This window comes from Colobus angolensis, unplaced genomic scaffold, assembly GCF_000951035.1.
Source record: "Colobus angolensis palliatus isolate OR3802 unplaced genomic scaffold, Cang.pa_1.0 Scaffold121, whole genome shotgun sequence".
NCBI classification, from domain to species: Eukaryota; Metazoa; Chordata; class Mammalia; order Primates; family Cercopithecidae; genus Colobus; species Colobus angolensis.
In genome coordinates this window covers 7,485,678-7,510,548 of record NW_012113253.1, presented here as the reverse complement: position 1 = coordinate 7,510,548, position 24,871 = coordinate 7,485,678, and the positions used below count along the sequence as shown (strand labels likewise).

Below are 24,871 nucleotides of genomic sequence, written 5' to 3'. Positions count from 1 at the left end.
CCTCATCCTATCTTCATTGTGAACCCCCGGACTGCATGCCTGTCACCTGTTTTAATTTTGACAAAGAAAAAGGGAAAACAGAGGAAGTTAAAAAAAGGAGGGGGATTTAAAAAAATCTATGAATCTAGGACACAAACAACCCATAGTTAATTGCAAAAGAGTAACTAATACTTATATTACATGATTTGTAAAAATCCAGTTGCCTATAAAAATGATAGGTTTAACCACTATGACTTGTATCCAGTCAATAATTAAAAATAAGTCCTAATTTATCATCCCACAATTTTCTTTCTTAATGTGGTGCTATGCAAGTCATGGTAGTGGAATCGCTTTCTCTTTGTGTTTAAGTGGGATACTTGTTGGCAATTTGCCTCTGGAGAGCATGATGCTCTACCAGCTATTGTGAGGCAACACCCAGGTATCAATTCAATAGCTGATTTTGGAACAGAATTTGCCTTCAGGTAGCTGACTTTTACAATATACCTAAGAAGTTTAATAACTGCCATTTCACTTGTTTTACTCAGCATTTTTGTTTTCTGGAAAATCAAATTCTGTACTTCCCCTGATCAGGACCCAAATATAGTAGTAGATTTCCATCTTCTCTTCCTCTGCACACTAGACACCATGACAAAGGGGATCTCCCCAGAAATTCTGCCAGGACCAGTTTCCAGTGAGAATAAGAGCATGCATGCCCACAGCAAAGCCAACTCAGGACGAGTTTCAGCCTGCTGCTCTGAGTGCCTCCACCCAGACAACTGCTGCAACTCGGAACCCATCAAATACATATGAGCTCATGTGGACAGATGGAAAACCCATTAGGAAGGACAGCCAACTGTGTGTTCCCACATTTCTGGGAAAAAAAACCACATTTGGTGCAGGAGCAGTGCAAAATCACTAAGGTCAGCACCTTTAAATCAACAGAATGTCTAACTTCTTTCAAGCTATCACACAAGTAAAGCTATCTGGTTAGCTAAAGACTTTGCCCTACAGAAAAATACATGGGCTAGGGCTAGACCAAAGACCCAAGCCCACCAATGACATCATGTACTTTTCAGTAGCTGTCTAATTTTTCTTAAAATTGTGATACAAACAACTTACTTCATAAGAATACAACTGTCAGCTATTATAAAGTAACTTATGAGCAAAATATAATTATATCTCAATAAAGTGGGGAGAAAGTACAATTAGAAAGCTTAAAAGCCACCTTGTAAGAAATCATTGGTTAGCGATACTTTTTTAAAGTTAACAGAAATGTCTTTGTGTGTGTGTGTGTGTGTGTGTGTAACAAAAAATGTCTTTTTTTGTGTAACAGAAAATCATACTTACTTTTTTGACATTTTTCTTGGACTGTGGGTGACAGGAAGGAGACCACCCTGTGAAGGAGAGAATTCCCATCTTCCACAGTCCTGTGTCCACACAAGCCACTCCCCTCAGCCTGCCTGATGGGCCACTGAATGCACACTGCAGGACAAGGGACAGCTAAAACAGCAGCTGAGAAGGTAGACTTGCCTCTATTGCTGAGTTTTCTTTTGTAGTTTTCCTTTGTTTGGTATTTTAGAAACATTTTGCCACTGTTTTACCACCAAAGGTTGGCACCTACTTGTTTTTTCCACAATTAGGATCACCAAGCTCGTCTCAAATTTACTTTGAGGGTAATCTTAAGATAATTTCTTTTTTTTTTTTTTTTTTTTTGAGACGGAGTCTTGCTCTGTCGCCCGGGCTGGAGTGCAGTGGCCGGATCTCAGCTCACTGCAAGCTCCGCCTCCTGGGTTTACGCCATTCTCCTGCCTCAGCCTCCCGAGTAGCTGGGACTACAGGCGCCCGCCACCGCGCCCGGCTAATTTTTTTTTGTATTTAGCCAGGATGGTCTCGATCTCCTGACCTCGTGATCCGCCCGTCTCGGCCTCCCAAAGTGCTGGGATTACAGGCTTGAGCCACCGCGCCCAGCCGATAATTTCTAACTGAAATGTTTAATGCAAAATTTGCTTAAATGTCCATATAGGGATGTGTGCAAGCTGTATATTGTGTGCAAGATATACATATATATATATATCCCAGGGATTTTAGGAGTTAGAAGCCAGGAACCGTGGATGAAAACATATATATATATATATCATAACACCACCGGCCACTGATGGGGACAGTCCTTTAGTCCCTTCATGTTGAGTGTGAACACATACTTGTGAAGGCATGTAAGCCAGTCCTTCATACTTTTATCTCCCCGTTCTAGACAACCAATGCTCTAATTAGTTGTTCTACCTCTTTATTATTAAATGATTACTCTAAACTATCAGGCCACCCCCTGGTTTTCAAACACAGATCCCTTACATCAAAAGAATATAGAGGTCAGGCATGGTGGCTCACGCCTGTCATTCCAGCACTTTGGGAGGCAGAGGTAGAAGGATCATTTCAGCCCAGGAGTTTGAGACCAGCCTAGGTAACATAGCAAGACCTTGTCTCTACAGAAAAATAATTTTTAAAAAAGGATATATAATTCAAAAGATACTGCCTTATTACTAGAATCCCATGTAGTAATTAATAATTAGTCCAGTCCATCATAGTGTATGAATGTCTCCCAGGGTGAAGTCACTCAGGTTTGTAAGTTTCCTCTCAATCTTGTCAGGTGCCAAAAACAGGAGTGGTCTTGGCAACTGTATAGCCTCACCCTTTCAGGCATCTAGAATAACTGAACTGAGACACCATGTCATCTTTTGCTCTGAGACTCTTTTGAGGTGTTAACGTAATATTGAATTTCTTTCCATTAATCACCATTTTTTTCTTTACTCTCAGCTACTATTTCTCCTTCTCTCCATTAATACTCAAACATTTTCACCTTTGGAAGGGACATAGAATTGCCACTGTGCTGGTCTAGATTGTGGGCAGAAATACTAGTCTAGCAAGTAGCTCCTCCTCAGTCCACTGCCATTCAGATAGGGTAAGGTTACACAGGTGCAGAACCAGTGAACTAGTTTTGCCACCAGAGAACATAGCTGCATTCACTCTTGATCCCAATTTCTTAGATGAGGTGAAGGCACAATCCGCCCCCATTATCCCATTAGGAATTCAGATACAAACTTTAGAACTGTAGTTACAGCTTCTTGCTTAGAAATCATCCTTGCTTCCAGCACTTGTAGTTGTAGCCCTGGTCCTAGGATCATTGCATCAGGTAGAGGAGAGAAAAAAAAATTGAGGTTATTTTGGTTATTTCGGGAAGAAAGAGAAAATTATAGTCATTATACCAGTGTACTCCTCTCTTGGCAAGAATTGCATAGTGCTATCAGCATCCTCCCCAACCCCTCTTCCCCGGATCAACCAAAAAAAAAAAAAAATTAAAAAACCAGAAAAATCTAGTGGGGACACTCCTTTAGTCGCACTCATGTTGAGTGTGAGCACCTACCCGTGAAGGCATGTAAGCCAGCCCTTCATACTTTATCTCCCTATTTTAGACAACCAACGTTTTATACTTGTTCTACTTCTCTATTACTAAACTATTACTCTAAGGAGGTATCTCTCTGCTCATCATTAGATATTATGGCTTATATATTGTTCCTTGGTCTGAAGAAATGGCAGTAGTCTGTACAAATCCGTGCATGTCTTCAGTTCTTGTTTTTTTTTTTATGGTGCTCTGAGCATTTTCATCTTCCACTAAGGAAGCAAAGCCCAGTCCAGAGTCAGTGTCTAATTCCTGTCAAGACCCATTTGTAGCCCCCCAGGGCTACCAGCATCAGTCTCACTTGCCAGCTCTGGTCAGGGCCTTCCCACCAGGCAATTTGACTCACAGCCATCAGCAGTTTCTGTCTCTCTTGCTGACAAACAGGACAGTTCTTCTTATGGCATTCTGTGCCTGCAAGGATGCAAAATGAACATGTTTAGATCCAGCCCATCTCTGTACTCTGAAGTGCAGAGAATACTCTGCAGTATTCCTATATCCACTTCCTTCAGGGACCCAGGTGGCGACCACAAGGGCAGACACGGAGATAATTGCTTGCCTATTCCAGTCACCTTCCCATCCTGGGGAGGAAGTTCTTCTGATGGGCATTGACTTATTCTCCTTTAATGCACCCCTCAAATTTCTATAGGGCTATGTCCCATATGGACATTCCTTTAATAGACCAGATTTCCATTGTCCTCTTGCTTGAGTGTATGGCCAGGTCATTGGTCACTGCCCATGAATCAGTAAAAACCCAAACATGGGGGCTTCTACTACTGTTCAGTTCTTCCATTACTGTAAGAAAAACAGCATGCGGTTCAGCCCACTGAGCTGATCTGTTTTTACCTTCTTTGATCAAAGCAGCAGCCTTCCAAACAGGAGGATGTTGTCCATTCACTTTGGAAATGCTTTCTATAAACAGAGCAGCTCCTTGTTGGTCAGTCAAGAGCTGTTCACAGGGCACCATCCAAGTGTCTATAGAAACCAGCAGCACCTCACAGTTTGTGTCAGTCCTGGGGGCAAAGAGGCTCCCTGCTCATGAGTATCTCCTTCTTGCATTCCCCAGGTGGCATGATCCCCTAGAAACCATTTCCATGTTATTGTGGAACTCTTCTGGGCACTGCCACACCCTGTAGCATGTTTGTCTGCTGTCAGCTCTTCAATCAAACCTGCAATGCTTCCCTCCATAGGTCCAAGGGGGCTCGGTGGGGCCTGACCACAATTTAATCACCTCTGTCCAATAGTTATTCTCATTATGATTTGTGTGAAATTTTCAAACTCAGTTGTGTTTGCCTGTGGGCAAATTGCTTATGCTAGTTATTTTAGGAGTATAAACAGCTGTAAAATCTTATATGAATGTCTAGAAGTGGAAAGAAGTGATGGTGGACATAGACATGGCAGGAGAAAATGTGGCTGCCTGGGGACCATTTTTGCAGAGATATGAGGAGTGAATCTGTGGACAAAGGCTGGTAATTGACAAAGCCATGTCACACCCCTTAGGATTAGCAGTTACTGAAGGATATCAACAGTCACCTACCTGATAAAGCCATGCACCAGCTGACGGCTTCCCCAGTGCTGGGGCAGCTGTGCCGGTGGCAGGGACTGCCGCAGGGTGAGGTCCTCACCTCCCAGAGCGATGAGGGGGTCTCACTCGCCATCTTCTCCCAGTCCCTGCAGCTGGGGAACTCACTCTGGCAGCTGAAGTTCTGACTTTTTATGCAATGATCAAGTGTTTTGATCCAGAAGTGATTTAAACTCCTAAATTCCTAGATAAAACTAGGCCTAGTAATCCCAGAAAAAGGCTAATAGCTCCTTCTTCTCTCACATAACTAATAAGAAATGTATCATTTTACAAAATGAGTTTTGAATTTTGTTTGAATTTTTGTTTTGTTTATCAGGTGCTACCCTAGTTCCTTTATTCTTCATGTTATAATTATATACTGTAGAATGCATGTCATCAATTGTATTTTTCTTCTCATATTCTGACACTGATGATAATCTCAATGTTTGGAAAAAAACTATTAAATAAAATGCTTCTGTTTTTGTCATCCTCAAAGGATAAACTGCTCTACATACATTGTGGAGATGCTGCATTAGGATATGCATATATTTCTGATCCATCCCACCTCTTAGCTTTATCTCCTAACTACTCCCTTAACCTAAAACTTCACTAGCACAGAGCAGGTTTACTCATTTTTTCTGCAATGCCACATTTATTCTCCCATCTGTAACTATCCTTCCCTTTCTCTAGGGTGCCCCCACCTTTGCTCACATGGATCTACTCTTTCTTCAAAGTCCCTCTTCCTCTTGGGGCTTTCCTGATGGCCCCGACTTCCTTTGACATGCAGGTCCACACTATGTTGTTGTTGTTGTTACTGTTTTTTAATAGATATTGGGTCTCACTATGTTACCCAGGCTGATCTTGAACTACTGGGCTCAAGTGATCCTCCCACCTTGGCCTCCCAAAGTGCTGAGATTACAGGAGTGAGCCACTGTGCCCGGCTCACATACCACACTTTTAGTACAAGCCACATGTTGTCTGGGATTACTCACTCTCTTATATATCAAGTTGAAACGTGAAATTGTCAACATAAAACTATTTTTGGCCTACAAGGACAGCAGTTATATACAGTTCAATTTATGTGTCTTCTTATCCCAAATACAATTCTTTGCATTCTTGTTTTCTCTATAGCCTCTTCCATTGTGTAGGTGTTTGCTATTAAAAAGAGATAGAGCTTGACTACTCTTAAATTGGCAAAATAGTAGATAAACTTCCATTTTAATCTGAAGAGGATCCTAGTCCATTAATACATTCACTTAGGATGATTTGACATGTTTGTGAGTCTCTGCAAAAACATCCTACTACAGCCTAAGATTTAAAAATAAAAACTTCCAGTACTAGGAGTTACTGCTATAGGCATATGTTTATAAATATTATAGAATTTTTAATATATTCTATATTTCAAAAAGATTATTCATGGAATTTTAATCAACAAATTTTATATTCACTAGAATTACTTTGTATTTATTATATAATTAGGTATACACTCCAGTTAGAACATTAGAATATTGCACTTTTTCTAATTACACTATACAGATTCCTCTGATCATCTCCTTTATTGTGATCTTAATTCTATACGTAATTACATTAATTACCATTACAGAAATGAAGCTAGATGGCCGGGCGCGGTGGCTCAAGCCTGTAATCCCAGCACTTTGGGAGGACGAGATGGGTGGATCACGAGGTCAGGAGATCGAGACCATCCTGGCTAACACAGTGAAACCCCGTCTCTACTAAAAAATACAAAAAACTAGCCGGGCGAGGTGGCGGGCGCCTGTAGTCCCAGCTACTCGGGAGGCTGAGGCAGGAGAATGGCGTAAACCCGGGAGGCGGAGCTTGCAGTGAGCTGAGATCCGGCCACTGCACTCCAGCCTGGGCGATAGAGCGAGACTCCGTCTCAAAAAAAAAAAAAAAAGAAATGAAGCTAGATAAGAAAAAACCTTGTGAGAAAGTATACATATTTTTAAAGCTAAGAGACTTATAAGGTATCTGATATCAGGTGCAGGGCCTTATTGCTTTCCAAATTAAAACATTCCAGATAGCATGTTGATTATTGAACTGCTTTCAGTACTCTAAGGACAGAATACAATTATAACAATGGTCAAACAGAGAACGGGGCAGCCTTTTACTTGGAGTACATCCATACTGGTAGGCTCAGACTGATGTGAGGAAACAAATCAGTATTTCATCACCTCCTTGCTCTAATTCTGTGTGGATAGATCAGAGAAACCCAGGTTTCTCTTTCAGTGATTCCACTTCTTAGAGCCATATTTTCCTCCGTTGAAGAGTCACATCTTTAGAAATTGACCCAAAATACATTTATGACATTTTATGAGACTTTCATTTATGTAAATCCAGAACACATAAAAGACTTCATGAAGCCATATAAACATGTATTTTAGAGAAAAAATAGAATGAGCTTCATATGAGTTGATCTGAATTTGCCACTTGTCATTTATGAGACATTAAAAACAAACTCTATACGGTCATGACGAAGTGCAAAAATAAAATAAAAACTAACTCTACAACTTGGTTCCTTTTTTTTCTAATCTTGAGACTTCTATAGAGTGCTGTGGTATAATATCTTGATGAATACAGTCTATCTTAATGCCAAAACAATGGGAAGAGGTCAAATTTCCTCCACTGATGGTAGCTAGCCCACCTGAATCCCCAAGTTCTTTCACTGTCTTGAGATAGCCTCCAAGGATATTTTAAAATATGAGAGTTTTCTTCAGAGGTCTTCTTCCTTTATGTTTCCAAAAACGCAGTCATCTTTAGCTATCTTAATCTTGCTTTTTCTCGATAGAAAACTAGAATAGTCTTTCTGCTGTGAAGTAAACAGAGAGGTCAGAAATATAAATGAAAGGAAATCATTTCCATAACAATAACAAAGTCACAGAGGTTAAAATAGTACTGAAAGGGCAACAGAAAGATTATATTTGTAAAAGCAATGGTTACTTTAAACAGTTTTATTCTGTAGAAGCTTTATTTTGGGGTGAGTGTAAAAACCCTCGTTAGGGCTGAGAAGAGCGCCGCCTACTGGTTTGATGTGTCCTGAGCATCTTTCGGGGCCCTGTAATGTCACCCAGGTAACATTTAACTCTACGTGTCTTGCCTCTTTCCCCCTTAAAGCCATGCAACTTTCCATTTTTAACTTTGCCCAAAATCTTTAGTGCACATTCCACACACACACAAACTTTAAAAAAGAGGTTGGGCGGCCGAGCGCAGTAGTTTACGCCTGTAATCCCAGCACTTTGGGAGGCCAAGGCAGGCGGCAGGCGGATCACGAGGTCAGGAGATCAAGACCATCCTGGCCAACATGGTGAAACACCGTCTCTACTAAAATACAAAAAAATTAGCTAAGCATGGTGACTGGCGCCTGTGGTCCCAGCTACTCAGAAGGCTGAGGCAGGGGAATCGCTTGAACCCTGGAGGCAGAGGTTTCAGTGAGCCGAGATTGTGCCACTGCACTCCAGCCTGGTGACAGAGTGACACTCAGTCTCAAGAAAAAAAAAGGCCTGGCACAGTGGCTCACTCCTGTAATCCCAGCACTTTGGGAGGCTGAGGCGGTGGATCACTTGAGGCCAGGAGTTCAAGACTAGCCTGGCCAACATGGTGAAACCCGTCTCTACCAAAACTACAAAAACTAGCCGGACGTGGTGGTGTGCACCTCTAATCCCAGCTACTCAGGAGGCTGAGCTTGAACCTGGGAGGCAGAGGTTGTAGTGAGCCGAGATCATACCACCACATTCCAGCCTGGGCGAGAGAGCGAGACTCTGTCTCATTAAAAAAAAAAAAAAAAAAAAGTATTACACTTAATACGTTTTAGATGTTAGGGTTACCGCAAATCTTTAATGAGTAATTTGCCTTCAGTACTTAAGAAATCTCAAAGACAGGGTTATGGAAAGCGGAAAGTGAAAAAAAACTGCAGAGCCCCTCAATGGGCAGGTGGGCTACAATTTTTTTTCTACGAGGGATTTGTTTGGATAGAGGGCCCTCACTCCCGAGTGGTTAAAGCAACAAACTAATTTTATTTGTTAAACAATGAATAAAGACTGCGTGGGTTCAAATACTGGCTCTGATGTTAACTGACTGTGTGACCTTGAGCAAGTGACTTAACCTTTCTGTGTTTCAGTTCTCTATGTGGATAACAACAATGCTTTGGCTGTTTCTGGGATTAAAAGAGTTATACATAAAAAGTAATTATAGCAGTTCATGGCTCGGGATAAGGTCTATATAAGGGTTTGCAAAATAAATTAAAACTCAATATAGTTGGACATTAGGTCTCTTTCTGACCTGCTGGTCCTAGTCACAGCATGAGGTAGGTTGGCCTGTATTAGAGTTACCACTCATCTGAGAGGACAGCTGAGCTGATCACAGTTGTGCTGAGTGTTATCTGTTGTTCTAGGACAGTGGCTCTCAAACTTGAACATGCATCAGGTTTGTCTGGTGGGCGTATTAAAGAGATTGCTGCGGCCTTCCCCCAGAGCTGCTGATCCAGTAGGTTTGGGGCCTGAGAATTTGAATTTCTAATAAGATCCACGTGATACAGATGCTGTTGGTCCAGGGACCACACACTGAGAACTGGTGTTCTCGGATAATGGTTCCAAGTCTGGTTGTATAATAGGACCACTTGGGGAGCTTTTAAAAATTCCATTGCCCAGGTCCCTCAGACCAATTAATTCCCAATTTCTGAGGGTGGGACTCAAGCATTGGTTTTTAGAGGTTCCCAAGTGATTCCAATGTGCAGCCAAGGTTGAGAACCACAGCTCCATGCTGTCGGCATGCTGCTGAATGGGTGCATTAAAATGATGAAGTGATTACCATCTACATTTTACAGATAAAGAAATGGAAGTGCAGTGCAGTTAGGTTTTGGATCTGCCTAACAATACATAGCCAGTAAGCAGTGGAGTTCCTATCTCCTCTCTCTGTCCAACCAGCCAGAAATGCTGTGATTATGAAGGAGAATGCTTTGCATTTATGCTAGTTTATTTTTCCCTGACTGTATTCATTCAAGAAAGGACTTTATATACTTACATATTTATAAATACTGTACATATACACTAAGGATATTTACATACACACCAGTCTCTGTGACAGGTGCTGGAGCAATAAGAAATCCCATTCAAATGCTACTTAGAAGTCACTTTTCTTTCATTCATCTACACTAGGATTTGGACTTAGAAAGGAAGAGTTAGTAAGGGCACAGTTAGTTAAGGGCACAGTTCCAGGGTCAGACTGCCTGCTTCCTTCCATCATTGACTGCTGTGCAACCTTTGGCAGGTCACATAACCTCTCTGTGCCCTAATTTCCTCAACTTATTTACAGGGCTGTGAGGAATGTGTTAATTCACATAAAAGTGCTTAGAATACTGCCTAGCAATAATGAGTGCTCAAAAATGCCATTGATTTTGATTTTTTTCTTTTATTATCTGCACAGCAGACCTAAATGGTCAAACAAGTATTTTATAAACTTAAAAGTTGCTTTATACAGAGTATACTGCAGAAAACCTATGAGACCAAAATATACTAGATATATAACATATACAAACTAGAAAGAGAGTTGCCTCCAAAAAAATGCATGGGGTGTACAAAAAAAAAAAATCACCAAAGAAATTTTGTGTTTCTCTTGGAAATTTTCTACGTAAAAATTCTTGGTAGTGCTATGGGGTGCTACAATAAAAATACTATATTTCTGTGATGGCCTTCCAATTGGCCCAATCTACAAAGAGGAGCTTCTGAGAAACAGAATTCTGACTTATTATTGAAAGTGGGATGACTGGTTAAAGAGGAAAAAAGATCAGATTTATCAAAATTATAATATATCAGTTACATAATTTTACTCACAGACCTGGCTTTGTTGAATGTGGTATTTTTTACTTTTGCTTTGTTCCGGAACTTCAATCTGCTAAATAGATTAGTGAAATGTCAGTCAGCTCAGCCCAGAGAAGCAAGCACACAAACAATCTATTTAACTAGCACATTTTCCCTTCCACGATAATCCTCTTAATGGTCCCAAAGGCTACCAGTCAGCAGGTACACCTGCTTGTCATCTGTGCATTCCTCTTTCATTTGTCAGGGTCTAAATATTATAGAAATAAGAGTCCCCAAAAGTTAAGTAAAACTTAATGTTTCACATTAGTGGTTGCCTATGGATTTTGTGATTGAAGAAAGCTTTTAAAAGAACATCACATGAAATGAAATGTCCTTCTAAATCCTGAAATAATTCTTGGGGTTGCAATCCATATGCTGACTCAAAGCCCAGTGGGGCTTTGGTTAATCAAAAGGCACCATTAATCAAACGAAGAATCAAAGCGAAGTTCAAGACACTTGAATATACTTCATGTACATAAGGTAAACTCAATATACTAGCAGGAAACAGATGGTGCAATCTTGGGGTAATTGAGGAGTATTTTAGGAAGGAACCGTTTAACTATTTAACGGAGGTGTGGGCAGGATTACATTGAATCCATGAAGGGATACTGGGGCCCTCAGGGGCTAGCAATGAGGGGGATTTCCAGAGGATTCTTACCACCTCTAGGCCTGAAGGGCCGAGGGAGCAGCTGTGGCTGGAACCAGAGAGTAGCTGTGGCTATAAGGAGGAGAGATTGCCTGACGGGAGCTGTAGCCCTCAGTAGAGGGACATTCCAACCACAGAGACCCAGCAGGTTCCAATGTGGAGAAATAAACACCCCACTGTCACTTTTCTCCCAGCCTCCAATCTCCTGCTGGGTTTCCCAATGAGTTATCCAGTGATGTCCAATCTTCTGGCTTTCCTGGACCACACTGGAAGAACAGAATTGTCTTGGTCCCCATGTAACATAGCTAATGAGCTTTTTAAAAATCGCAAAAAAAAACTCAATGTTTTAAGAAAGTTTATGAATTTGCATTAGGCCACATTCAGACCTGTCCTGGGCTGCATGTAGCCCACAGGCTGTGAGTTGGACAAGCTTGAGTTACCCCACTGAGGGTAAGGTTGCAGTACACAGTCTCCCAGGGCACAGAGCAGAGTGGGAGTGAATCTGGAAAGGCAGAGTGCCTGGCACACCTAGTAAACACCACCTAGCCAGGTTTTTTGGGGAAAGAGTACTTAGATTCTTCTTAATGGGAAAGAAAAGAACTGCTATTAAACAACTGTGCATTAGGTATGTAACTCAAACAGGGCACAGTATTTATTCACTCTACAATTGTCAACATCTCTGTACTAATTGCCTTTCTCCTCCAACATAGTAGCTCTTTGACCCTGGATCCTCAGGTTTAGCCATCATACGGTACACACAGGCATTCATAAATGACAGAATGAAAGAGTGAATTAATTGTTTATTATTGCTTACTTCTTATGAGAATGTAGACTGAGACATTTCAAAATAAGTGGGCTAAATAACATGACACTGCAAAAACACATTACCTTTTAACTATGGTTAACTTTGTTGTAAAATCAATTGCTTTAAGGAGGTGTGCATAAGACTTCCTTTAGGTTAGTATTCTTAATGGAAATATTCACATATTCAAGCCTATTTCAATTATTTTGTTTTATTTTGAGACAGAGTCTCGCTGTGTTGCCCAGGCTAGAATGCAGTGGCACAATCTTGGCTCACTGCAACCTCCACCTCCTGGATTCAAACGATTCTCTTGCCTCAGCTTCCCAAGTAGCTGGGACTACAGGTATGCATCACCATGCCCATCTAATTTTTGTATTTTTGGTAGAGATGCGGTTTCATCATGTTGGCCAGGCTGGTCTCAAACTCCTGACCTCAAGTTATCCACCTGCCTCGGCCTCCCAAAGTGCTGGGATTACAGGTGCGAGCCACCGTGCCCAGCCTCAATATTTTTTTAAAAACCAGTTATTAAGTCTTGGTAAATGAGAAATTAACACTCTGATGTCTTATGTGTTTTGCTACTATTATTATTATTTTGCAATGTTACCTTAGAGTCTGTCAAGAGTCTTGCAGCCATGAAATACAGAACTTGGAGGAAAATCCTCAGAATTTTCTCTCTCCTAGTCTCCTTCCCCTCCTGACCCCTATGTCAAAGTAAATAAAATAGAACCACTACAAATGTTAAGCAATTCCTGATATAATCAGCTTCCTTGACTTGTTGCAGTAAGACCGTCAATACTTTATATACTAGGGGGAACTAAAGCTGGGGAAACAAGCAAATCTTTTTTCATAATGCAGTATTCCTACACTTTCTTTTTCATCAATAGAATAGTTTCTGTTAATAACATAATCACTCCCCCCGACTCTCTAAAACTGTGTCCTCCTGCTATGCTCATACCATTATCCTGACGGCCATACTCAGTTTTTCCATTTTCTATATTGGACTAGCTCTTCAAAAGGCTGACATTCCTCAGATATCAGAGGCCACTGCCCTTGGTGTTTCCCCTCCACACCATATAATAGAAACATTTTTTAAATTGCCAGTTGCCTTTTCAATAGTTTCACCTTGCCTAAAAGGAAAGAAGAATGGAGGGAAAAATACATCTGGTGATGGTAGTCGAGGATGGAGTGAGAGGTGAAAGGTAATCAGAAATCAGAAAGCCGTCTTGTTCTTTGCCATTTTTGAGGGAAACTAATTTTGAGATCAGATCTACTTTTAAGAAAATCAAAGGGAAAAATATACAAACTAGGTATAGATTATTAGAAATATAAATTGTTTCTTGCCAGGCATAGTGGCTTATACCTGTAATCCCAGCACTTCAGGAGGCCAAGACAGGCTGAGCTCAAGCTCAGGAGTTTGAGACCAGCTTGGGCAACATAGTGAGACCCCTATCTCTACCAAAAATACAAAATTAGCCAGGCATGGTGGTGTGTGCCTATAGTACCAGCTACTTAGGAGACTGAGGTGGGGAGGATGGCTTTAACTTGGGAGGCGGAGGTTGCAGTGAGCTGAGATTGCACCACTGCACTCCAGCCTGGAGACAGAGCCTGTCAAAAAAAAAAAGTCTTTTTAAGTCAGAAAATTATTCACCAGCATGCTCCTGAGGTACATCTCATATATCCAGATTATGGTTCAATATGTAAAACAATAATAATGCACTTTCAGAAATTCCTTAGGAACACATCTATTGCATAAAATACATTGACTTTCATTTCTTGGTGTCTTTTGGAATTCTCTAAACGGCAGAGATTGTTGGTAGTTTACTCCATTATCCATTCTGCCCTTCGTCCTTAGTAATTACACCCAGTTTTATTTGAACAGACAACACACCCTGCTAAAAGACTACATTTACCAGACTCCCTTGCAGCTAGGCGTGGGCCTGTGATGTGACTATCTTCTGGCCAATGGTCGCAGGGGACATTCTGTGTGAGACTTCTGAAACTCCTCCTTAAAGAGAAGAAGTAAGCCCTGCTTCATATTTTCCTCATACTTGCTGCCTAGAATGTGGATGTAATGATGAATGTTCTGGCAGCCATTTTGGACATGAGGTGAAGGCCACACACAGAAGATGGCACAACAGAAAGGTTTGTGTTGATATTATGGAGCCACCATCCAGCCCTAGACTGCCTACCTCTGAACTTCTTTTAGATGAGAGAGAAACAAACTTTTATTGTGTCTAAGACACTTGTTTTGTCTTCTATTTTCTATTATATGCAGCAAAACCTAAGTCTAACTAATATGCTTTATTTTTAAATAAAGAACTCCTTTATAATTCTGCTCTAATTAAGAGCAGCAAATATTAAGGAAATTGATTCAAGCTTTTGTACAGGAGCATAGCTGTAAGAAGAATGTTACACTTTTTTTTTTTTCTTCTGGTTTATGGTTAATATTGCCTTTAAGGGCCAGGTACAGTGGCTCTTGTCTGTAATCTCAGCACTTTGGGAAGCCGAGGTGGGATGAGCTCAGGAGCTCAAGACCAGCCTGGGAAACATAGGGAGACCTTATCTCTACAAAAAATAAAAATAAAAATAAAAAATTAGCTGGATGTGGTGGCACATGCCAGTGGTCCCAGCTACTTGGGAGGCCGAAGTAAGAGAATCACCTCAGTCTGGGAAGTTGAGGCTGCAGTAAGCCATGATTGCACCACTGCACTCCAGACTGGGTGACAGAGCAAGGCCCTGTCTTTAAAAAAATTGTATATATATGTGTGTGTGCCTCCCAAAGTGCTGGGACTACAGGCGTGAGCCACCGTGCCTGGCTGGGAAACTTTTCTAATGTTTTCATTCAAATTTAGTCTAAGAGAGTGGGTGACATCTTTAGTTAACATTGATCTTTACTTGACTTTCCAGCTTTTTTCTAAGAAAATAGTTGTGTTTTGTAATTATTTCTCTTTCTTCTAGAACTGAACGTACCTTTTCCAAGGAAAATAAATTCACTGCCTCTTGTTGATCAAACAATTCAAAATGTACTAGAGAGTAGTAAATGAAAGCAGTAAAAGAACCAAGGAAACTCTTTTTAAAATAGTAGTATAATAAAATCCAACCTCTCAGGCAGGATGGACCCTCTTAGGCTGAGATTATTGCACGCATGAAAAAGAAGAAAGAAAAAAGTAATTAACAAAAGTAGCCTCATTAAAAGGGAGAAGTGCTCTCAAATGTGGATGAATAAAGTGTAAGCTACTTGATTCAGGAAATACTTGTAACTCAGTAAAATGGAGAAAGTAGTAATCCATTTAAAGTTTTCAAGAAAAACAACCACACTATATTCCTTGAGTTTGCACATGAGTTGAAATCCGTAATTTATCTTTGAGGTTAGCAATATCAGCACATTATTGCTTTATCTAAATATTTAACACGTTTTATTTCCAGAAACTCTTTATTTTTTTTACTTATTTTGGCTCTTGGAATGAAAAGTTCAGACGTTTCATTTTGAAAATTGGGTTTCCAAGAGGATTTTGTAAGGATAGTCTGCATTTTAATCTCAAATTTTATCTACAAAGCTCTGGGTAGAATGGAACCTGGAAGGTAGAAAGAACAGACAGTTTGGTGTTTGAACTCTTCCTGAGTGCTGGGCGCCCTCACAAGTACAGTCGATTGAAGTCATTCTGTGGCTCAAGGAAACCATATAAATGTACCATGGTGACATTCCCTTGTTTTCCAGGGAAACACACCAAGTCAAAACTGACACATAGCACTTGTAGAAGGCGTGTATGGACTAGGACACAGAGGTCTATATTTTTCAGGGCAGGTTCTGAGTTGAAGATTTTGATCATCTTAAAGAATCTGAAGCAGGGGAGAGAATTGTAATCAAATGAGCCCCATAAATAAGGCAGATGGTCCCCAGAAGCAGATTAAATAGTGCTAGTTTTATCCTAGTAAGAAGAAATGAGGGAAAAAAGAAATGTATTGTTAGCTTAGTTAGCTTTAGGTAATGTTTCAAAGATAAAACTTGCGCTCTGTTTATGAAGACATCATTAAAATTTTGGTCAAGCAAATGCACTGAAGAATAATGTAAACATAGAGCCACAACAAAATATATTAAGTTCTTAAATTGTACTGTCTTGTTTGGGGCATACTTGTATCATGACGATGACTAGGCAATTAAAACAGTTTAAAATCTAATTTTTTCACAGCCTTCTCACCAACCTTTTTGATGAGTTACTAGGCCATTAATAAATAAATGTACACTAGAACAATAAAGTTTAATTTTATATTGAGAAAAAAATAGCTTTGAGAGTTTATTTTACTCCTCTCAACTGTTAAAGGCATTTTCATTTGGCACAATGGAATTATCAAGAAGCTATGGATTCTTTCTAGAGACAAATTTATAATAAGATCATCCCCATTGTGTTAAAGACCCCCTCAAGACCCTGAATTGAAGATGTAGCTTCTGTAATAAATCTGAAAGCCTCCATGTCAGAGAAGGCTGAAATAAAACAATACAAAGTCGAGGGTTAGAATTCTCAGTAACCCAAAGATGACTTCTTACTGGAAAAATGACTTTAATTCTAAAGACAGGCTTCCTTCTGCCCTGCCATCCTGAGCACTGAGCTACCAGTGGGAAGAAGAGCTCACTTCTATGGTTTGGAGTCCTCCCTTTAGGACCAGACCTGCTGGCCCGGAGAGCTCATGAGTGTAGATTGGTCTCCAACTGTTGGCTGATGGTGGGAACGTAAAGTGAAAAATATACACAGATAAGAGCACTCACCATTTCTGGATTCTTAGCAGCTAGCTTTACCATCTTTTCTGAGATCATCTTTTTCAAGCAGCTACTCACCAAAAAAGCCTAAGAAATGCAGGAATAAAGAACTCTTGTAACTGAAGAAATCTTCACTCTCTTCCTTCCTTCCTCACACCACAAGGCAGATTTTGAGCTCTGCCCTCCAATAACACACATTCAAGAACTTAGATTTCTTCGTTAAAGTTTTCTTAAGATCCAATTAGGAAGTAACTATAAATTTTCTCAATTATGTGGATATATTTACAGCAAATTTTTTAAAGAAATGAAAAATGTCCAGGATCTGACTATTAATATTTTTCCTCTTAAAACTCATCCCCTTGCATCCCATGTTTTCTATTATTTTGTAAGCAGATCATGTTTTTTGAGCAACAAACAATAAAAACGAATTATTATTATTATAATGAGATGAACTGATGATGGTCAATCCTATATTTAATTCCAGACATTGTATACATAATTATTGAGAGACCTCTATTGAGCATAAATAGTAACTGGTTTGTTTGAAAGAATATATTAGCAACTTATTGCTTTTGAAACAAAAGGTTAGCTGTTTTTCTTCACTTCACTTTCTTCTTTTTCTTTCTCTTTCTTTCTTTTTTTTTTTTCTCTGAGACAGAGTCTTGCTCTGTCACCCAGGCTGGAGTGCTGTGGCTGCGATCTCGGCTCACGGCAGCCCCCGACTCCTGGGTTCAAGCGATTCTCCCACCTCAGCCCGCCACCACGCCCAGCTAATTTTTTTGTATTTTTAGTAGAGACAGGGTTTCACCATGTTGGCCAGGCTGGTCTCGAACTCCTGACCTCAAGTGATCCACCCGCCTCGGCCTCCCAAAGTGCTGGGATTACAGGGGTGAGCCACTGCATCCAGCCCACTTTCTTATTTTTCTAGTATCTTTAATCACTCATGTTCTAGACTGACTGTCACCTCCACTATCCTTCATGGCTTAATCATCATTGGTGCCAAGACACTCACAGTTGTACATCTTGCTACACAAAAGCTGGGCTTCCTTATTCCAGGCTTTGCACTACTATGAGCAAAATTGAAGGTTCCCTATGATTTTCCCATTTGCTCCTTTCCCACTAATCCTTTTTCTCTCTTGTCCTGCTCTTGATTCTTGGCTTGCTGTTTTCTCCTTTGGCCCTGCTAAGGTTTGGGAAAACTGACAATGAACGTTGAGGCTATAAGACCTTAGCGCAGTGTTGTGTTCAGGGTTGGTTACTGTGTTGGAGGGGAGGATGGAAAGGAGAAGGGAGGAGACAGTGAGAGAAAGCACAGTCTGGGGCGGTAGCCAAGTAGAAAGTTCTTGGAGGGGACAACACAGAAAGCAGAATTAGAGGGAAAATAGGCTACATACAGTTCTCAGTGTCTTGCAGGGGTGTAGAGCATGATAGGAATTAATTTTATTTAAAAGGGGAAAAGAGGGAAGGAGAAAAAAGGACTGACATCAATTTTCAAAAGAATTAACAGATGTGGCATTTGTGCAAACATTTTGACTTCCTAGTTTGGCTAAGAACTAGCCCTGTTTATATGTCATATATGTAACCTATGCAAAACCAGATAATAAAATAAACAACAAAACCCTGAGCAAATGCACCTAGGTAGGATGTTTAACAGTGTCCAATAAGATGCAGACCAATTCCATATTCCTATACAATGTACACAAGTACATAGGCCAGGACTCTGCTATAAACTGTCAGGTTTGTTAAATATGAAAAGATTGAAAATGAATAAAAAATTTTAAAAAGACAAAGTAATAGGATTGAGTTGTGTGTTTTTTTGTTTTGTTTTGTTTTGTTTTGTTTTTGAGACTCAGTCTTGCTCTGTCACCCAGGCTGGAGCACAGTGGTGTAATCTTGGCTCACTGCAACCTTCGCCTCCCAGGTTCATGGGATTCTCCTGCCTTAACCTCCTGAGTAGCTGGGATTACAGGTGCCTGCCACCATGCCAGGATAATTTTTGTTCTTTTAGTAGAGATGGTGTTTCACCATATTGACCAGGCTGGTCTCAAGCTCCCGACCTCAAGTGATCTGCCCACCTTGGCCTCCCAAAGTGCTGGGATTACAGGATGAACCACCGCTTCTGGCCAAGGATTCAGATTTCATTTAAAAGGTCACAAAAAGATTTGGGCCCAAGCCCTCATTTGTATTTGCAAAGCACACAAGTCACATCTCCAATTTTGCAAAACTAGCCCTTAAGTATGTACAACTATTATATATCCATAAAAATTATAACTTCTTAAAAAGTAGCCCTTGGGTGTACATCAATAAAATTCACACTCCAGGGGAAATAAGACCTTAGTAGGAATCCTTTGAAAGAATGTTTATTGCACCTCTTTGTGGTGGTTTAAACTCATTTGCTACGGACTAGATTTAAAAATCATAGTAAAATTTAACCGCACTTAGCATTCTGAGGTTGGGAGGTAGTTTCACTACCCAAATCTCTCTGTGTCTCTCCAAGTGACTGACAATCTTACCTCAGCAAACCAGTCTACCATTTCCCTAAAGATGTTTCATATTTAAGGTGAACCTAAGGACCCACTTCTTTAACCTAGAATTTCGGTTTAGTACTTCATGTTTTCAGAGGACTTTGATATAATGACTCAACTATACTAGAGTAAAGAGTCGAAAGGGGCCTTGGTTTCTGAACCAGAATGTTCCATGGAACTTAGCCTGATCACCAGAGACTCAAGTTGAATATGACATTGATGCAAAGAGTACTTCACTATTTTGATTCCATTTCAGAATATCTACAATTTTGGTTCCAATTTGAAATGGCTTAATTTAGTAAAAAGGACTTTTCAATTGGATTTGGTGTTTAGATGTTCTCTTTTTTAGCATTTCTACTCCAGTTTTAGTTAAAAGCCTATGGTAGACATGGATAGTTGGCTACCCAACAGCCATTGCCCCTTCTTTCCTAAGAGATCCTGATTTTGTTTGGGACAATAACGTGCTCAGCCCCTGGCAATGGTTCATGCTTGCTCTAAGCCAATCATAAAGCCTGTTTCTCTTTGCTAGACGCTTGGTTCCCAGACTCCCTTGCAGCTAGGAGTGGTCATAGGATCCAGTTCTGGCCATTGAAACATAATAGGGAGTCTACTGGAGGTTTCTGGGGTAAAATTTTTGCTTTCCAGATAAGAGAGATATGGGTTGAACATCCCTAATCCAAAAGTCCAAAATGTGAAACTTTTTGAGCCACTTACATGATGCCACAAGTGGGAAATTCCACACCTGACCTCCTGTGACTAGTAACAGTCAAAATCCAGGTACACAGCACAGATTCTGTTACTGTTGTTTCACAGGTTTCACAGCTGATACAAGTATTCTGGTGATGCTATTGTGCTGATTAGCTACCCTGAACACATAATTTTTCACTGTATTAATGGTATGTCATATTTTCTACTGTCGATTATTCACATGTGAATAAGTATAAGAAATGGATTGCTTATCAGTAGCATATAAATTCAGAGTCGGGAATGATGGTGATGCCCAACAACAACCACAGATGGTCCACATGGGTGGCTGAGGTAGTGACGCCTTTGCTTTCTGATGGTTCAATGTCCACAAACTTTGTTCCATGCACAAATTTATTTAAAATATCATATAAAATTACCTTCAGGCTATGTGTTTAAGGTGTATATGAAATATAATTGAATCATGTTTAGACTTGGGTCCCATCCTCAAGATATCTCATTATATACAGTTATATATCACTTAATGATGATGGGGGTATGTTCTGAGAAATGCATCATTAGGCAAGTTTGTCATTGTGCAAACAACATAGAGTGTAGTTACATAAACCTAGATGGTAGAGCCTGCTATATACCTAAGCTAGATGATACAGCCTCCCACTCCTAGGCTATAAACCTGTGCAGTGTGCTACTGTACTGAATAAATACTGAAGCAATTGTAACACGGTGATAAGTATGTGTATCACCTGAACATTGAAAAGGTACTGCAGGAAAAAGGTGAAACATTAAAAAAAAAAAAAAAAACATAAAAAAGGTACAGTAAAAATACTATATTATAATCTTATGGGACCACTGCCATATATACACGCTGTCACTGACCAAAAAGTTATGTACTACATGAATGTATATGCAAATATTTCAAGATAAAAAAAAAATCTGCAATTGGAAACAATTCTGGTCCTAAGCATTTGGGATAAGGGCTACTCAACCAGTGGCTTTCTATCTGCTTGGAAAAGGTCAAGAGAATAGTATCATCTACCTTCAGTATTCTTATTAACTGAGATCATAAAAATCTATATTGCCTAAGTCAGGAGTTGGCAAACAAGGCCAGATCACCATCTGTTTCTATAAATAAAGTTTTATTGGAACATAACCAGACCCACTTGTTTATATACTGTCTATGGCTGCTTTTAACAGAGTTGAGCAGTTGCAACAGAGACTGTATGGATCTCAAATCCTAAAATATTTACTATCTGGTCCTTTAAGAAAAAGTCTATGGACTTCTGCTCTAAGCCACTGTTGGTTGAATCTTCTATTACTTGGTAACTAAATTCATTTCTAACTGACACAAAGGCCATGGTGACTTGTAAAATAAAACAAAACCTAAAACAAAATAAAAGGTATTACAGTCCAAAACGAGAGTACATAGAATACTCTAGTGTCCTGCTCTAGTTGGGTTAGGGTCATGTACTTCGTCCACCCCAGCAAGCAAGACAGCATTTCAGCACAGAGGGTGTTCAAGGTCTGCCCTGAGAACTCACCTGTTTGGTGTAAATAACAAACCACTGCCAGCAACTATCCTCACTGTATTGAAATCTGAGCTCTAACTTCTGGTTGAGAGTTCTCTGGGGCCCATCCATATCCAGCAGAGTTCCCTACAAAGGAAAATATTTTATATTCAATATAAATTTAAATGCCCATTAATTGGTCAGATGTGGTGGCTAACACCTGTAATCCCAGCCGAGGCAGGCAGATTGCCTGAGGTCAGGAGTTCGAGACCAGCCTGGCCAACATGGTGAAACCCCGTCTCTACTAAAAATACAAAAATTAGCCAGGCATGGTGGCAGGCGCCTGTAATCCCAGCTACTCAGGAGACTAAGGCAGGAGAATCACTTGAACTAGGGAGGCAGAGTTTGCAGTGAGCCAAGATCACGCCATTGCACTCCAGCCTGGGTGAAAAGAGCGAGAGACTTCATTTCTAAAAAAAAAAAAGGCACATTAATGTGTTGGGCAAAATATCAAAATGAGGGAGACTGTTCCTATTTCCAGGAAGGTATCAGTCTATGGAGGAGCCATGAAAGTAAATCACCACAGTTTGATATATTAATAGTTAAGTGTTAGGAAGGAAACACAGGTCTATGGAAGTAAATAGGAGGGGCACCTAACCCAGGCTAGGAGGGCAAAGGAAGGCTCCCTGGAAGGGCCATCTGAGCAGAGGTAGAAACTACCCAAGTTTGTTGTGGTGGTTTTATTCTGGTGGTATGTAGGGGAGGTGAGAGGTGATTTTTGAAAGAGGAAATACTATAGTGAGTGCAAATGTCCTGAGGCATATTGGAGACACTGAAAGGGACCATGCGTGTCGCTGTAGCACAGGCTCCAAGGCATGGAGGGTGATATGAGAAGAGGCTTAGGACCAGATCCTGAAAGCCTGGTAGGCAACATCTGTGATTTTTGCTTTGCAGCATCCATCATTCTTTTTCCTAGTAATGGAGTCTCAAATACCCTTGGGAAAACCATCCCTCTTCCATTGTTGGCTATCTATGTAGGACTGTCAGGGAATGAAAAGTCAGAGGGTGGCATATGACTCAATTTCAGGCCAACTGGACAAGTAATTCTCTCTGCTTCTCATGTTATTTCAGTCAGAGAGACCCAAATGGTAGGTACTGATAGAGTTCCTATTTCTTAGAAAGCTTGAGCTCCTTTGGTTCTTAACTTTCTAAAACCTCTGCATCAGTTTTTCCTTTGAATCTGTAGGTTACTCCATATCCTTCCAACACATCCCATTTTCCACTAGAGTCCAATGTGTTGGTTTCTATTGCTTGCCACCAAAGAGCCCTAACTCTTACAGGTTTTATAAGCTAAGAATCCCTTCCTGCAGATCATATGCAGTACAGAAAAAATAAATAGGGTAAGAAAAAAGATATTTTTCCCCCAGGGGGCAATAGACATTATCCCAAGGGCAACAGATTTTCCTTAAGAGGTTTTAGCCAGGTATGGTAGCTCATGCCTGTAATCCCAGCACTTTGGCAGGCTGAGGCAAGAGAATCTCTTGAGCCCAGGAGTTCAAAACCAGCCTGGGCACCATAGCAAGACCTTGTCTCCAAAAAACAGGAATTATATTTATATTTTAGAAATATTGGTCTGGCAGCATCAGTTAAAACATGAATTGGAGGCTGGGTGCAGTGGTTCATGCCTGTAATCCCAACAATTTGGGAGGCTGAGGCAGGCAGATCACTTGAGGTCAGGAGTTTGAGACCAGCCTGGCCAACATGGTGACACCCCATTTCTACTAAAAACACACCAAAAATTAGCTGGGTGTGGTGGCTGGTGCCTGTAATCCCAGCTACTCAGGAGACTGAGGCAGGATAATTGCTTGATCCTGGGAGGTGAAGGTTGCAGTGAGCTGAGATTGTGCCACTGCACTCCAGCCTGGACAACAGAGTAAGACTCCATCTCCAAAACAACAACAACAACAACAACAAAACATGAATTGGAAAACAGCTGTTTTCAGACACTGAACAACAGATAATGCAGCACTGTTAACCCAGAGAGAAGGAAAACCAAATGAAGTGAGTCCCGTAAGTATCCCAGCTTACTACCTGAAGGGGTTTCCAGGATATAACACAAAGACTGGGAACCCAAACAGAGCCCAGGGGTCTCAATGAGTGGAGGAGAAAGGATAAAAGTTTCAAGAAGTTGAGATTGGAATTTGTGGTGCAGAATACCAAAGACTAGGGCTTTAAACACAGCGAGAGCTCTAGAGAGTTTCTGACAGATTTTTGGCTGAATAATGATCTGTGTGTGTATAGAGTAAACCTACACGAGGCTGGGGAAAGAACATCTGGAAAGCAGTAGGTTGGAAATTGCAGGAGCTCACAAACAAGGATGGAAAGAGTTCATGTTCCCATCGGCCAGAGCAGAGAGACAATAGACAAGATGTCAAGTAGAGCCTTAAGAATGGTAGCGAAGGCGTAAAGGGCTAAATTAGCCTTAAAGACTGCTCTGCAACTTCATTAAGGCAAGCGGGCACCTGTAGTCCCAGCTACTCGGGAGGCTGAGGCAGGACAATGGTCTGAATCCGGGAGGCAGAGCTTGCAGTGAGCCGAGATCGCACCACTGCACTCCAGCCTGAGCGACAAGAGCGAGATTCCGTCTCAAAAAAATAAAGAAAGAAAAAAGAAAAAAAGAAAAGAAAGTTTAAAAGCAAGCATCAAAAAAGTAAAACTGGCCAGGCATGGGGGCTCATGCCTGTAATCCCAGCACTTTGGGAAGGTGAAGTAGATGATTGCTTGAGGCCAGGAGTTCAAGATCAGCGTGGGAAACATAGCAAGACCCTGTTTCTGCAAAAAATGAAAATTAGCGGGGCACAGGCACATGCTTGTAGTCCCAGCTATTTGGGAGGCTGAGGCAGGAGGATCTCTTGAGCCCACAGGGTTGAGGCTGCAGTGAGCCATAATTGTGCCACTGCACTCCAGCCTGGGTAAGAGAGTGAGACCCTGTCTCTTAAAAAAAAAAAAAAGTGGCCGGGCGCGGTGGCTCAAGCCTGTAATCCCAGCACTTTGGGAGGCCGAGGCGG

General features: G+C 40.8%; 1 protein-coding gene across 1 annotated transcript in view; it reads right to left on the bottom strand.

The window, feature by feature from the left end:
- Positions 1 to 7,528: 7,528 nt before the first annotated feature.
- SNX31 (sorting nexin 31) overlaps positions 7,529 to 24,871 on the bottom strand; it is a 71,141-nt gene continuing 53,798 nt past the window's right edge. The window contains exons 11-14 of the mRNA XM_011931614.1: positions 21,837 to 21,950; positions 17,078 to 17,155; positions 10,842 to 10,898; positions 7,529 to 7,818 (exon numbers count right to left, since the gene is read on the bottom strand). Coding sequence (XP_011787004.1) covers positions 7,723 to 7,818; positions 10,842 to 10,898; positions 17,078 to 17,155; positions 21,837 to 21,950 — 345 coding nt within the window. The 3' untranslated portion in view covers positions 7,529 to 7,722. The remainder of the gene's footprint in view (positions 7,819 to 10,841; positions 10,899 to 17,077; positions 17,156 to 21,836; positions 21,951 to 24,871) is intronic.